Here is a 16891-nt window from a genome sequence, read left to right as displayed (position 1 = left end):
GGTAAAGGAACCCTTCCTTTTTCTTCTCTTCGGGGCAGAGCTGGAAGAGCTTGGATGCCCTGGAAATCATGGCATGGAAGGATCCAATCTCGTCGGGCGGGGACACCGGAGCAGGGTGTGACGGGGGACACGTCCTGTCGTCGCCTCCGTTGTCATCTGTACCTGTCGTAGCCGTCTCCGTGCCTGTATCATCCCCGTGGGTAGTTGACCGGGGGGAAGGCAGAGCGGGCCGCAGAGGTTGGAGAGGTGGCGGAGGATGCGTCGTCCTCTCTTTATGCAGTGGACTTTCCGAAGGTCCTGGCTCCGGTTCCCCCGTCCGGTCTGGCTCAGGTACCTCCGTCGGGGGGAGGGGCAACCTTGTCCTTATCTCCGAGCATAAGGACTGAATCGCTGACAAAATGGCCACCGAAGTGTCCTGCGGCACCGGAAACGGCTGGCGCGATGGCTCTTGAGGAACCTCGTCGGCGACACCGTCGCTCTCGACGTCGCCCTCGTCGGGATCCCTCCCAATGGGCCGGCCTCCTCCACGACTTCGATGAGCTCTTCTTCAGAGGTCGTGTCCATATCCACGATGGCCACCTGCCCCTCCCCCTCCTTTTTCAACGGGGACTTCGTGGGGGTCTTCTCGATGGGCCTGAAAGACGACTCCCTCCGCAGTGGCAGAGAGACTCTGGATCCTGAGGTCGCCTCCACTGGCGTAGCCTCCACAGGCTGAGCCAGGGCCGCTGCGACATCCTCAATAGAGGTCTTAGCAGGGTGAATTAAGGCCATCGCCACCTTCTGCACGCCTGGGGTCTTCACCTTGGGGGGAGGGTCCGAGCCTCGCTCCCCCTCTGCCGGAATCTTCAAGATCGACCGGGGCCTCTCCAGAAGCTTTGCCGGGTTCTCGGACTTCCTCTTACCCGAGCCAGAGCGTTGGCTCGTGGTTGATGGCGCCGGGGAGGATGTGCCCTGCCTGGCAGCCAAGGACCCTGACCGTTCGGCGCTCCCGGTGCCCGTGGACTCGCCGTGCTTGGCCTTCTGTTGGGCCCCCGTCGCCGGGGCGCCCTCACAGGACTTAGAAGACCGCTCGGACTTCTTCTTCTTCTCGCCTGACGGGCTCTTACCTTCCAGCCAGTTGGCGAGACGGAGGTGGCGATCCTTCATGGTCCGCTCCGACATGTTCCCACAAAATGCACAGTCCTTCTCCACGTGTGTCTTGTCCTCTTGGAGACAGTAGAGGCATAACGAATGCTCATCCTCCTTGAACACATTCTGAAGCTGGCATCCAGGGCAGGTCCTGAACAGCTTCCCGGGCGTCAAGCTTCCTTTCTCCTGGGCCATGTCCGGGGTAGGCCTCGGAACTTCTGGAATCCTCCAAAAGCGTAACTCGACGAAATCTTCACCCTTGAGGGGCGTAGAAAACTCCGAAACGGGTCCCCGTTGATCGGATGTAGAAACGGTGGAGCTTGAGGCTCTATTTAACCGAATAATTAGAAAAATCTCCTGAAAAAGCGCGAGAACGCAGCAAAAGCTCGAGAGCTACAGCACGAGGACTCCCAACACTTGAATGTGCGGTAAAAATCTGAGGATGGCTGCCAGAGGCGGGGCTTGGGGAGAGGGCAGTCATTGGCTGGGGCAGTATGACCCAGAGACCAGTGATTGGTTACTACTAAGAAAGACAGATCAGAAACGAAAATGATACTGATTTTTCCTATACCGAGGATTCCGGGCCTGACAACAGGGAATATTCATGAGCATGTGAATCCATGCCAGACCCCATGCTGGAGAAAAGCCTTCCGCCGGAATAACCCCAGCAAACCAGACGAAGAGTGGTTTCACCTAGGAGGGGCTTTGGGGGGGGATACCGTCATGATAACAGGGAAGAGTCCTAGTGTAACCTCAAAAAGGAGTTGGACATCAGCTTATCACCGTTGGATAATGGGGAAGCAACACAGTGTAGAAGGTAGGCAAAATAACCACTTCCTGACTTCTCAACATGGCTGCCCTAGTAGTTCTCTGGTGGGTTCAGAGCCAATCTAGTTGTTGTCACTCTCACTGTATTGAAGCCCCTCCCAGCGTGTGTTCTGAGCTTCGCGTGGTATCTGTCAGAGAACGCTTACCGACGCCAGTCATTTCTGTAATAACAATTCTGCAGCCCCTGTTCAGTATACTCTTTCTTACCACAGCATTATTTTGGTCGTAGTTCGCAATAGGTTCAGGTTTAGTTCCCGAAAACCATTTGTTTGAAGCTAATTGTCACGGAAAGTTTTCAGTCAGAGCCCCTTGTTCCTGTCAGCTGTCTTACGCTACAAGCGTTATGCTGATAAATACATGCCTCTAAAGCATATGTAGCTGCGAGTCTTCATCACCGGAAGTATTGTAGTTATGTTTTATGTATTTGTTAGCAGCTTTTCTCACATAGTTATACAAACGTGTCAAGTGCTTGATAACGCTGTTGCCCGGCATTAGGAAACTTCACTACCGTTTGTGTTGTTGTAGCAGCTGCTCTTACGTTGCAATTTTCATTGTATTCTGAAAGGTTCAATCACGCAGTTGTGGCCGGGTGGCTAATTGTTTCTTTCTTTTCTTTCACAAGCCCTAGGTGTTCTTTAGTAGTTCCTATCCTTGAAGTGGCTTTCATATTCAAGTTTAAATTGCGCTCGATGCATCGTGAGGAATACATGGCAGTAATTTAACATTGCCTCTTCATTTAGCAATACAGTTAACCCAGGAATCTATTCACAGACAGGAATACACGTTAGGAAGGTATTTAGTAGTCGCCTCTCTTTCCCCTTTAGGCTTTTAGGGTTGTTAGGGCATGGTTAGTTAGTGCAGTATGGTAAAGACTCCATTCAGGTTCTGAGGCATATTTGTTCTGTTTTCAAGGTGCCATTTCCACAGTCTTTTAGCAATGGCGTATTTTTCCAAATTAATTCCAGTGCAATTGAGCCCTCACTCCAGTGGTCTTCACCAGCATTGCACTTCTTCAGAACTAGAGCCCCTGCACAGATGCAGGATGGAGAGCTCACCCAAAAAATACCTTAGGTAAGGTGAAGTTTCTAGAGAGTAGCTCTAACCAGAAAAAGAAGACTGTGGCTATATCCAAAGAGGGGTTTCACACTCACACTAAGGAATTCTTGTGTATGTTTATAGGTTACTCTGGTCACAGAAGAAGTGGTAGATACAAGAAACACCAGATAAGAAGAGCCATTCAGGTGTCTCCCGTGTGTGTCCCCGCTGAGTTAAGGTAAGCGTTACAGAAAAGCTATTTGTAATTTTGTTAACGCCTCCTTACAAAAGGGCTTCATCCCTGACACCATTAAAACCGCTTGGATCACCCCCATTCTTTTTTTTTTAAACTTTATTTAATGCTCGCCGTACATAACATTGCAACAACATCACATATCGTATATCTCTTGAACAGCAACATTCAGTCCAGTTATACAACAGAGTAAAAAGTATTACTGATTTGACGCATCACTGGGTCCTGCCGGGCTGTCACTGGCTGAGTCTGCTTCGCATAGATATATTCTAAACGGGGCCCAAATGTCCTTCGGTTTACATGAACTCGGGAGTGACATTACATAGTGTTCTTCACATTCATTGACATACATCAATTCCTTAAGGAAGTGGCTCACTTGTGGTGCCTGTGCACTCTTCCATTTTTGCAGAATGCACTTTTTTGCCACTACGCATGCAATGTTGAAGAGCCTTCTTGTTACCTCTGACTGTTTTCCAATATTCCCAAACAGATATTTTTGTGGTGTGAGGTCTGCCGGTATCTGAGTTACTTCCTCCAAAATGTTTGCTACCTTGCCCCAGAATACATGCACATGAGGACAGCTCCAGTACATGTGTATCGAATCAGCCTGATCCGCCCCACATTTCTGGCACCTACCGGGACTGTTATTTGTAAACTTCGCAACTTTTTTGGGGGTATAGTGCAGCTTGTTCAACATCTTAAATTGGATCAGCCTGAAGCCCGCATTCATGGATACCCTCTTGGTCAATTCACAGTACCTCTCCCAGGTTCTGTCATTTATACTTTCACCCAGATCTGCTTCCCAGGAGGCCTTTATTACATTTACCATTGGAGTGGTGGCCTGCACGGCCGCATATAGCCCCGAGACACTTGTTCCCGACCGGGTTGACAGGGTCATCAGGCACGGGTGTGGTGGGGGTTCATCTGGGAACATTGGCCACCTGGCCTTAAAAGCCATTCTCATTCTATGATATTGCAATACCATCAATTGGTCACTTCCCATCCCTGTTTTAAATTCCTCCAACGTTATAAATTTGCCATTAGGGAATATGTCTCTGATTTTAAATTCCTCCTCCGGGTCCCATTTGTTTTGTATACCTGGATCGTATGTGGGTGCTATACCGGGAAAGTTCCAGAACGGGGCCTCAGCATAGTAAGGTGTCTCCACCCCAAGCCTACGGTAGAGTTTGGACCATGCCTGTGCTGTTATACTGACTGGATCGAATGGGCATTCATCTCTGTGTTTTCTTTCAAAGATGACTGACCTTATATCAGTTGGGCGTGCAGCGTGCTTTTCTAGGCAAATGTGGGGTGAGGTGTCCTGCTCATCATACCAGTGCTTAACGAACTGGGCCTGTGAAACTAGATAATACAATTCGAAATCAGGAGCTGCTATGCCAAGATCAACCCCATTCTTAAGAAACCTGGTCTTGCTCCTGACAATCTACTTAACTATCCCCCAATCACCAACACGCAATTCCTCTTGAAAATACTCGATCGAGTAGTTTATTCACAAATAGCCTCCCATCTGAACCAACATCACATCCTAAACACCTATCAGTCGGTTTTAGGCAGGGCTATGGTACCAAGACCTCCCTTTTAGACCTTGGATAAAGGTCGTGCTACCCTTCTCGTGTCCCTAGGCTTATCCGCGGCATTTGATTTGGTTGATCACCTCATTTTGGTAGCCAGAATGGGCGAGGTGACACATTTTTCCCCTTCCGCTGCTTCATGGATTAATTCCTATCTGGCCAACAGACAAAGCAGAGTCTGCATCGGGCAGTCTGAGGCGGACAGAATCCCAGTTCTTTTCGGGGTTCCGCAAGGTGCTAGTACCTCCTCCTGCCTCTATAACATCTATACAGCTCCCTTTTTTAAGATGCTTGAGGAAGAAGGTATTTCATTTTCTAACTATGCTGATGATACCCAGGTCTTAGTAAAACTATCAGGCGTTCATTCCCAGGATGAATTAGAACTAAATAGAATTTTTCCCCTTATTGAAAACTGGATGATGGCCAACAACCTCGCGTTAAATAAAAGCAAAACCGAAATTATGATCGTGGGCACCACAAACTACCTTGCCAGTTTGGATCCCATGTTTAAATCATTTAGGCTAGGCCTAGTTGACATTTCTCCCCAACCTAAATTAAAAATATTAGGTGTCTTTCTGGATCAATCCCTCAATATGAGAGCCCACGTCAGTAGAGTCATCTCCGCCTACACTTACTACGTAAAACTCCTGACCCACTTAAGACCTTTCATCTCGCAGGCAAATGCCGAGACCATCGCAAGAGCCATAGTTGGGGCGAAGATCGATTACTGTGGCAGCCTTCTGGCTGGATTGGGAAAAACCGACCTTAACAGACTTCAAGTAGTCCAGAACAGAGCGGTTCTGATCGTCTCGAGCCTGGCACGGCTTGAACACATCTCAGCTGCCCGACGCTCCTTACACTGGCTGCCTATCGAAGCCCGCGTTAGATTTAGAATTCTCACAATTGTCTTTAAATGCAGGCATGGCATAATGCCCAAATACCCGCTGGATCAAATCCTAGACAAATCTAACTTCAGCGTCCTTAGGTCTAGCAACCAGAATTTGCTATCTCTACCACGCTGCAAACTTAAGAAAGAGGAGAATGGGGCTTTTTATATTGCAGCTCCTAAACTCTAGAACTTGCTTCCATCCACGCTTCGTCAGCAATCCTCAGTCACCTCCTTTAAGAAGACCCTCAAGACCCATCTCTTCTATTAATTGACCATTCTTGTACTCACTTAGGCTGACTGGGTACTTCTACATCCTAATGCACTGATCTCCTTCCTCTCTTTGCTCCATCGTTCCTCCTTTATGTTTTATATCTTGTCTGTCATGTCTCGCGCCCTCATGCCCCAGGGTTCATGGCTGCGCGTTATAAATTGAATAAAGTCAAGTAAAAGTACTCTAAACAAAATCTTAAAATTGTTAATAACATCTCACTCTGTAGTTTATAACTGATTGAGCATGTGTTTAGAAAATATTGAAAAACTCCAAAGTTGGGTTCTTTAGAGATGTAAAGGGACACAACTTCCAGGGATACCAATATATATGTGGGTTCCTGTAAGGAACTCATGGTGGAAACAGTAAAGACAGACACAATTGATCACAGTTCAAGGATGTTTATTAAACTGTATAGGAAGGTTGGAAAAACACCTAATCCAAACCTAAATCTAAAAGGGGAGCAAGCGACAACCATCAAATAATAAAAAGGCAGTCCTAGTGGGTCTTGTCAAATAAAAGGGCCTATTTTAAGAAAAGCCTATTGACAATCCATACGCTAAATACAAACAGAGTGTGGGTTACGATTCACAGGAAAGAAACAAGTGTCCACAAATAATAAGTCAGGATGCGGTAGTCAGGGTCTCCCGTCACCATGTTTTGAGCATGGGACAAGGTGGGACTCCTGAGCACAGCACATGCTCGAGCTTCCCCAGCACAAGCTAACAGTTCTGCTGTCAGCTTATCAGGGCCTTCAGTGGTTAAGTTTCTTTTCTACAAAAAGTCTCTTGCCTGCGAGGACCTGATGTCTTCAACAAAATAATAAACAAAATGTTCCTTTCTGCTTGCACTTTGGGTGATACCTTTTTCACCCTTGGATCCCCCTATTTCGGTCTGGGACCCTTCTCGAAGGTTCGCTTCCCTCTGTCGGGTTCACTATGTCTTAACACAATTTCATCTGTGATATTCATGAATCTTAATGTCTTTTTAAACAATTCACTGTGGACATCCCTCTGCCGGGTTCACTCTTGTCAACACACAGTTAATCAGGACTTTTGGCAATCCTCCCTCACTGGCCCACCCCCAGGAACTGGATTCAAAAGCGATGGCCCTGTCCTGGCTACATGGATGGCAGATCCCTGGAGACTAGTCAGGGAGACAACTTCAGGTTTTGCACAGTCCCCAATTAATATCACAACGTTTATTCAGTGAATCTGAAGTATCTTGTATTTACGGGTTGATACTCTGTACAAAGGGCTGGAGGAAGAAGTCAAGAAATTTCGAAGTAGCTTCCAGGAGACTCTTCATTGAGGACACAATCGGTCTCCCTTGCGGTTTAAGTGAAGTGTATCCTTATGTATTTTAGGCAACAGATATAGGATCGGTGTCACCGGATATTCATTTTTAAAAAATAAATATTCACCTATATCTAACAAATCTTTCTCATGCTTATCTTTCAATAATGAGTGATACTCATTTTTAGTGTCTTGAAGTACTGATTCATCAATTAACAAATAACAATCCGGATTTGCTAATTGTCTAGCGGCTTCTGCAAAGTACAATAGGTTCTCCCATAGAAAAACCCTGCCCCTTTTGTCAGCAAGACAAATCACAATACTGGTGTCGTCCTGTATAGCTTGAATAGCCTCTCTTTGTATAGAAGAGAGGTTACATTTGTTATGTTGTGCTCGTGTAGGGAGTGCTTGGAGATATTTTAGGACCATTTCTTCTAAGACCTCAATTTACTGTTAATGATATTGGGACGCAACTTTGACTTGCATTTGAAGCCACTGGCAGTAGATAAATCTGTATTGATACCATATGTATCATAAAGTGTCTAGTTGTCAAGTGTTGTATATGTCTCATTACCTGTAGTGTTAGCCTTTAAATCCATCAAGAAAGTTAAACGCATCAAATCTTTAACTGACAGGTGATGAATTTACCTTTCACCTTTATCTACAGAAGACAAAACCCTAGACACTTTGGTAACATGGTATTCTAGCGTCTGTGAAATCGAAGACATTAGTGGGGCAGTAGGATAAACCTAGTTTCTTCTATCAGTGTGATCAACCTAGAAGGGATATTAAAAAGATATTATAAATCTTCATTTATGATTCTTTTTCCCTGTCCTCATATATTCATATACATTATATGCATTCAGATATAATGATTTATCACTCACTTGGTGGGCATCCAGATCTATGATAGTGGCTTTACACACTCCATCCACTCTTTCAAATAGAAACTGAAATAAAAAGATAGGGAAACAAGGTAAAATAAATATCACTATATCCAGAGATAAGCTGAGAGTTCAAGTTAATGGACAATTGCAAGTTACATGATTTCAGTGTTTTGCACAGAATAATATTCAGATTGTCTCCCCTTTAAAATAATCCAAAGGCTAAACAACAAAATAAAACTGATAAATACAAAACGATAGGAAACATGAAAGGTCAATTAAGTGGGAACTTAAAAACGGACAACATTTAACATTGCTTTTTTATTTTTTATTTGTGATAATAAAATGTGTAGTTAAAATGTATTACATTTTTCACACAGTACAAATTACAGTTCAAATATGAAAGATTACAAATTCAGTGGCGAAATACAGTAGGAATTCCATACACAATGCTCAATAAAATATGATAAAAATGCATTTAAAGCAAAGTAAAGGAAACCTGGACCTAATGAGTATGATTGACAGTTTCAAGACTATTTTATTAAAATTGGTTGCTGCAATAACCAGAAATGTCTGCTGACCATTTAAAATGTAATACCAAAAATGTCAAGTATAAAAACGAAAGGTCAGCAACAAAGTGCTCAAAGGTTATGACTCAGTTCATACAAATATACACAATCAGTGAACCACTGTTACAAATTGTCCATATTGTGAGGACAGTGACAGTCTGCATGTTCACAGTTGCTATTTTAAATGTGTTCTTTCAACAATAATTCCATAGGTCTTATGCAGAGTCAATTCTATATGCATACGTTGTACAAATTGTGAGGGTTCAGAAACGTGAGACGGACACAGGTATTTTTTGTTCACAAATTGCCATTTTTATTAAATAAAAAGTGGTGAAACCAACGCCCATCTTTCCCTAACCTAACAAGGATGTCCCTGTCTACGAAACTAAGGCTAAAGAAAAATAACAGTGCTAAAAAAGCATTTGACCCTCACACTTATATATAACTAAATAATTCAAGGTTTGGTTGGCTTTTGTAAATCCCACAAAATAACATGTTGAACTCAAAATTTATAACCAGTAATCCTTGTGACCAGGGTTGGATTCCCTTCCCCTGGATCAATTTAGGATTATTCAGAACAAAGTTCCATTTCAAGAAAGTTATTCATAGTAACAAAGTTCCATTCAATGTATCATACAATGTCGTTTTCATTCAATGTCTCCTTTCACTTGGCAAAGTGATTGTCTCTCTTCCAAATGTTTGGTCACAAATCAAAACACTTGTTGATGTTTTCACAACTTCCTGTTTGGAAAAACAAGTCTTTACCTCCCAAATACTTGCTTGAGATAACAAAAATCTTCTCCTCCGAACATAAATTCATGAATCAAAAGTAAGTGTTTGTTTCTTAACAGGCCAATCACTTGTAAGCAATCCTTACTACTTCTTCACGAGAAACACTTTAGTCAGTATGGTTTCAACAATCACTTTCTGAAATGCAGCAGTTTATCAAAACAAAATGATGGACTCAACATTTGTTTTCCACCACAATCCCAGTACGTAGAATCACTTCTTCCTGGTCCACTCACCTATCAGGACTAACTACAATGGTTGCTTTCCTGGTTAACTCGCCTGCCAGGACAAAACTTCTACTAATACAATTTTGCACTCTGTGGTAATGCTTGCTCCAACCGCTCCATACAAGAACCAGAAATGAGGAGACATTAACCAACAACTGCTTCTCTTGAAATTCTTTCAGTTTTCATCAAAAGAGTTTACAATCTTTTCACAATTCAAATTCCACAAAAGGATCATTCTTATCTAGCTTGTCTTTTGGCAATGCAGTTTACAGTTCTCTCCCCCTTGCTCTCTCATACAAGGAAGGATTTACTCCTGCACCCTTTGTTTTCTGATTGTACAGCCTCTTCATTATAGTCAACTCGTAGTCCATAGTCCCTTTTCTTCCAACATGGGGACGGTACCGAAACCTTTGGCAGTGGAAAATTGAGCTTCCCCTTTAAATTTAGTATAGCGCATGGGGTGTGGTCTCGGGATCACCCTGCTGAGGCCCCGCCCTCTGGCGCTTCACCTCAGTCCCCTTTGAACACATCAGACGCTCAGCTACCTAGCTACACTTATACATACAAGCCCATGGCATACTTGCAGGCGAAGGTGAGTGGGAGGTATGCTGGAAAGGGGACTGGGGACAAGGAGTACTCTAATCGCTACGGTGAGTAACTTCAATTACTCATACGTCCCGTGCCCTTTCCTCTGTCCTCGTCATTGATTCCACCAAAAAATTAACATGGTGGAGCTGTGATAACCTGCCTCATATCTAGGACGAAGCAAAAAGTTTCTTCAGAACCGCCTGACCAAAGTCTGCATTGCGCCTGGAGCTGGTGTCCAGTGAGTAGTTCATACAAAAGGCCCAAAGCGTGGCCCACATAGCTGCCTTGCTGATAACATCCCAAGATGCATGTCCCTATAACGCGACTGTCGTGGCCTTGGCTCTGACCGCATGAGCATGAATCCACTCAGGAATGGGTTTGCCCATGGCCATATTTGCCTCCGAAATGGCCTCAACCATGCAACGAGCAATGGAAATTTTAGAAGCCTGAGAACCAGGGGTAGAGCCTCCAAAAAGTCACAAACAGTGCCTCAGATTTACTGAAGGATTTCATCCGAGAAAGATAAAATTTGAGGACCCTCTTGAGGTCCAAAGAATGCGGGGCCCTTTCAGCCTTTGACTGCAGGTTCGGAAAGATCACCGTGAGACAGATCTCTTGATTCAGGATGCAATGGAGAAACCACCTTGAGCAAGAAATGTGGGTAAGTGCGCAAGATGACCTTGTTGTTGTGAAACGTGGTGAAGGGCTTGCACAAAGGCAATGCCTACAGCACGCTTACCCTGCGTGCAGAGGTGAGAGCCACCAATAAAACAGTCCCTAGAGTCGCCAAGACGATGTCCACAGAAGCCATCGGCTCGAAAGGCTTGTGTTGCAAAACCACCAGAACCACATTGAGGTCCGAGACCGGATGCGGTCTATGCACTGGAGGAAAAAGCCTAGACAACCCCTTAAGGTGGGCCTTAACCGCTGGGTTGGCTGCCAAAAACACATGCTGTGAGGAATTCTTGTAAGCCCCCATAGCCGCCTAATACGTGCCACAAGAATCCACCTGCACTCCAGAATGAGCCAGGTGTGCTGAAAAGGCCAATACGTCATCCAGACGACAGGTGACAGGATCGAGACCATTGTCGCAAGCCCAATGGCAGAACCTAGTCCATTTGCTCTTATACTGGGACCGAGTCGAGGGCCTCCAGGCCTGCTGAATGATGTCCAAGCTGTCCTCTGAAAATTGAGCATGCTGAAGCCACAGCTGATCAGAAACCAAGCCGCCAGGGCCAGCTTTGCTGGGTCCGGATGTTCCACTGCCCCGCCCTACTGCGTGAGGAAGCCCATTTCTGGGTATCGGACGATGGAGCACAACTGCATCAGATCCGAAAACCAGGGTCTCCAAGGCCAGTGGGGGGCAACCAGGATGAGGCTGCAACCCATGGTGGCCCAGAACTTGCGGAGGGTCCGTTGGAGCAGATGGGTCGGTGGAACACATAACACCTGCGGCCATGCCAACAGATCTGGAAGGCGTCTCCCAGTGCCCTCGACCTGCCCATGAACTGAACTGGGGGCACTTAGCATTCCGGGGGGATGTGAACAAATCCATGTCTGTGAACCTCCAACGCGGGAACAGGGGCAATAAGGAGTCGTTGTGCAACTCCCACTTGTAGGCGTTGCAACCCAAGCAACTCAAATGATCCGCTTCTGCATTCCTATCCCCTGGGAGGTGTACTGCTGAAATACAAATCCCCTCTGTCGGGGCCCATTCCCAGATTGAAACCACTCCATGGATAGGAGGGGGGAGAGGGTGCCACCCTGCTTTTCAGGTAAAACATTGTAGTACAATTGTCCGTCCTGACCAGAACCGACTTGTCCCCGATTAGGGGCAGAAATGCCTTGAGGGCCAGGCCCACTGCCGGGACCTCGAGCAGATTGATATGTTGGAGGGCTTCCGTTCTGGACCAGGCACCATGAATCGCATAGTCCTCCAGAGTAGCCCCCCAGCCCGATAGAGAGGAGTCAGTCGTCACCACCAGTGAATGCTCCCGTCGGGTGAAGAGGGCTACCACTGACAAATTGACATCCATCAGAGCATCAGTGAAGATCGGGCAAATGGAGTGGTGGAATAGGGATCCTGTCCAACTGAGACCCCCTCCTGATCCCAATTGGCCGCCACGTGGAGCTGCAGGCGCCTCATCTTGGGACAGCCGTGCTGAACAGTCAGCACGCAGGAGGCCATCAGGCCAAGAATGTGCTGGAACTGCCATGCTGAGGTGGTCGAGTTGACCAGAAAAGTGGCCCACCGCCTTGCGGAGGGACAACAGCCTCTTGGGCATGGAAGACTCCAGCTGATGAAGGGTATCTGCCAATCTCTGTCACCGCTTTGGGTGAACCTCCTCCTCCCCCCCCCCCACTGCTGCGTCCGGCTACCTAAGGGTTTGGTGCGCATTACCAAATAAACAAACAAACAAACAAACAAAACAAAACAAAGAAACCAGTCATCCAGATAAGGGTCCAGGTGATGGCCCTACAAGTCGAGATGGCCCACCACTTCATTCATCAGCTTCGTGAAGACACCAGGGTGTGATTTCAAGCCGAAGGGCAGTACTTTGTTCTAGAAATGGTACGACAATCATGAACCGAAGAAACGTCCGATGCAACTGGTATATGGGTACATGCAGGTATGCATTGTTGAGGTCCAGAGAACACATCCAGTCCCCTGCGCATAGAGACTCAGCTATATGCGCAGCAGTAATCATCTTGAAACGTTGCAGCGGTAAAGAGAGGTTTAGAAATGAGAGGTCCAGGACTACCCTCAGGCCAGCTTGGTTGTTCTTGGGTACCGCAAAAATCCTGGAATAGTAACTAAAGCACCTGTCTTCAAGAGGAACCGGTTCTATCGCCTGCATCTCCAAGAGAGACAGGATCTTGCATAAAAGAGCTGGGGACCTGATCGGACGAAGAGGAGGTGAGGATGGTAGCGGCCAAGGAAGAGGAACACTGAAGCCTGTGAAGACTACAGACAGGAGCCACAGGTTGCTGAAAAGATGCTTCCAGGTGTCCTGCACCTGGAACAGAGGCAAATGTCCCCCCACATACAAGCTGTGTTCCCCGACACTGGCATCAATGCTTCTTGGTGTCAGAGGTGAGAGCAGAGGAGGAACGGAAAAACCTGCACAATGTCCTCTGCTGCTTCCTTCTGCTGTTGTTGGGCGACCAGTCAGGCCTCTGCATACCATGATCTCTGAGCCCCTAGAAACCAGAAAATGTTTGGGATTTGAACTTGGTCCTACCCTGGAATTGAGGGGCGGATTTCTGACCCGTCTTTGTCAGGATGGCCAAGGACTTGGCAGTTTGAATTGATGTTTTCTACTTCGTCAATTCATAATTGTTGGATGATAAAAGGTCCACGCCCTCGAAGGGCAGACCTAGGATCTGCTCCTGCACGTCAGATGAACATTTTCTGACGTACATCCAGGCCGTCCTCAGCTCGACCCCAAGGCACAGCCCTCTGCTGGCTGGGGCCTCTGCCAGACTGGTCTTGAAGGAGGATTGTTTGTCCGAACGGAGAACATGCAGAAATTCCATGAGCTCCAGCCGCAGCTTCTGGTTAGCCGCAGGCAAGATGGCGTCAGCATTGGCCTGCCACAGATGTAGCCCTGAGATGGAGTAACAGCGCTTTCCCTAGAACTCAAGGACTTTGTCCTCCTTGGAGAGACAACTGGAGGTGGCTCCCGTGGAGGAAGACAGTGAAGACGATGGTTTAGAATACAAAGAGGCTGCGACTACCACAGAGGAATGGGGCTGCAGGTGGGAGGCAAGGAGGATTGGCTCCCCGTCCGTCAGTCTAAACCTGCTGTCCAACTTCTTGTTCATCTGGGCATTGGCCCAGGGCTTCTCCCAGACCGTCTGTGCCACCTGCAGCACATCCCACTGTATGGGAATGCCAGACCGGATTGTGGTGTGTTTTCCCAAGAACTCTGCGAGCACCCCCGACTCCTCAGGAAGAGAGACCCCCCAAAAATTCTAACAGGCCCTGTAAGCGGCCATGAAAGGCCTTAACGGATGCAGAGGGCTCATCGTCCTGGACGTCGTCATCCCCATTCATTCCCCTTTTTCACAGGCAGAGCTCCAGACAAATCCAACAGCTATTGAGGGGGAGGCATTGATGGTACAGAAGGAGGTGGAGGGATTGGTACGACCAGTAGTGCCTGAACCGGAGGAGGGACTGGCACCAGAAGGACCAGGGAAGTGGGAAGAGTACCCAGGGGAGGGGGCCGGGGTGGCACCACCTAGGGGATGACCTTCTTCAAAATGTCCTTCAGGACCCCCTGCATTGGAGGGGAACGCATGAGGAAGAGGAAGCGTTTGAAGAAGCAGCCCTTACTGGCCACCGGGTCCCTAGGAGCCCTACCCTCTGAGGCGCTGGGGCTACGCTCCTGGTCAAAGCGCTGAGGCACCTGGTGCGCATAGCTGTAAGTCTGAGATGGGTAGATGTACCCCTATGGGTACATCTGTTGCTGCTTCCCGAGAGAAGGGGGCTGGAATCATCCTGCAAAGCCCACTCGATGGGCGAAAGGAATGGCGGGCCCTGAGCCGGATCCAAGATGGCCGCCTGCCTTGCAGACTCCACCACGTGTCGCTATGCCATTGTGAAACCTTGCGCCATGCCCTGGTATGGAGGGCACGGAAGCTATGCGCTAGGAGAGGCCACAGACACAGGAGGATACAGCAGAGGCATCAACCTCGGAGATCCCTCTGGTAGGCGCTGAGCCCTCAGCGGACGGTCTGTAGTCAAAACACCATGGGTAACGACCTTGGAGCAAGCTCCGTTAGGCTGGGATCCCTTGACACATGTGCCGGTAGCCGTAATGGATCTATCTGAGGAACGACTCTAGGAGGTGGCACTCGACGATCCCTTACCCCCTGGGGTAGAAGAAGAGGACAAGCCTAATCGTACTTCCATGGACAGCCTGGTAGGGACCATGAGCCCATCAGCCTGGGAGCCGGTAGCCTGGAAGGCCTCAGGTCTGTCCCTGGATCGCCGGAAGAGCCCCCAGGGCCCTCAGCTTGAGCCAGTAGCCTTAGAGGCCTTGGGCTTGCCAGAACCTAAATGCGAGGAACCCTGATCCGTGGGGACCCCGGGGAAGGATCTCTGCGCTGAGGAGCTGGGCTGAACAGAGGGCCTACCTTGTCTTGACGAGAGGTCCCATAGACAAAGTCCTTAAGGTGGGGAGGAGAAGTGTGGAAGATCTCCCTCCACCGTGACTAACGATTCCTCAATGCCCTGTGACTGAGAACGCTGCAGGCCACACACGAGTCCCAGCAGTGGTCAGCCACAAACACTCAAGACAGAGTGCATGGGGTTCGGAAGCCAGGAACGAGCGGTCACAAGAGGCACATCTCGAGAATCCTCCTACAGCCGGACATGTGCTGGAGAGGTGAGGCACCGAAGGGAAGTGAAAAGAAAAAAACTGAAAAACAAACTGGGAGCAAGCAGAAAGCTAAAAAAGTCTCTGTGCTGGCTGCCAGGTCTGACACTGTCCATGTGGAAAAGGGACTGAGATGAGGCGGCGGATGGCGGGGCCTCAGTGGGGCATTCTCACATCCGAGGCCGCACCTGCACGCTTTTCTAAATTTAAAGGGGAAGCTCAATTTTTCGCTGCCTAAGGTTGCGGTACTGTGTCCATGTTGGAGGAATCCCACTACTGGATGGAGGAAAGGGGACGGGCCGTATGAGTACAATTGTCTCCCTCTTAACATCTCTTTCTGGGAGAGTTGCACCCAATTTGCCTTGGTATAACTCTTTTGCTGATCTGACAATATGGATTTTAATAATCTCCTAATTGGTAACCCTGTCCAGGAGAGTTATGTCCAATATGTCTGTATATCAGCCTCCTCTGACTTTGGCAATGCGGGTTACAATGTTCCTCTATTTGGAATTGCACATTAGGAGAGTTGTGCCTAGTTTGCCTAATTATCACTCTTCTTTGGTTCTGGCAATTCGATTTACAATGTTCCCCTATTTGGAATCCCTCGTTAGGAGAGTTGCGTCCAGTTCAACTTAATTCAATTGTTTGGTATTCAAAATAATTCTTATTACCTAGTGGTCTCGCTTGGTCTCTGTATCTTAGGGACCTCTTCTGCTCCTGATAGCTCCTCTCTGTCTGCCTGCTTGCGCGCTGACCTTCTATGAAGCTCTCGCAGCTCTGAACACTCTCTGGTGTAAATGTAGCACCGGAACAGTTCACTGCTTGTCGGAAGCCTCTCTCTCACACGGAGTGGCTCGCTTCAGCACCGCTTCCCGCTGCACGTCCTCTGCACGGCCAAGTTGTCCAGAACTCTGCCACATCTATATGCCGTTTCGGCTGCCGCCTCAACGCCATCAACCCCATCAACTCCTGCTGCAACTTCTCCCACTGCTGCCGCTTTCGCACCTGAACGGCCTTCAAGTTTTTTTAAAAGGTCCCGCACAGGTGTTCTGCATTAAAACTAGACTGCTCATACCCATTCTTTAACTCTGAGCCCCTCTTCCTCGTCTCAGTACAAAGAGCATTATGGGACTTGGAAGTCCATAATGTTCTTACTAGTTTTATT

General features: G+C 47.7%; 1 protein-coding gene across 2 annotated transcripts in view; it reads right to left on the bottom strand.

Moving 5' to 3' along the window:
• Positions 1-16891, bottom strand: part of HDAC11 (histone deacetylase 11) — an 810750-nt gene that overhangs the window by 314452 nt on the left and 479407 nt on the right. For both annotated transcript variants that reach the window (XM_069643979.1, XM_069643981.1), the window contains one exon: positions 8176-8238. In XM_069643979.1, the coding sequence (XP_069500080.1) occupies positions 8176-8238 (63 nt within the window). The remainder of the gene's footprint in view (positions 1-8175; positions 8239-16891) is intronic.

The sequence above is a fragment of the Ambystoma mexicanum genome, chromosome 2p (genome assembly GCF_040938575.1).
Source record: "Ambystoma mexicanum isolate Mex_15411 chromosome 2p, UKY_AmexF1_1, whole genome shotgun sequence".
Classification (NCBI taxonomy): Eukaryota; Metazoa; Chordata; class Amphibia; order Caudata; family Ambystomatidae; genus Ambystoma; species Ambystoma mexicanum.
Note: the sequence above shows the minus strand (reverse complement) of the source record. Positions and strands in the feature narration are given on the sequence as shown.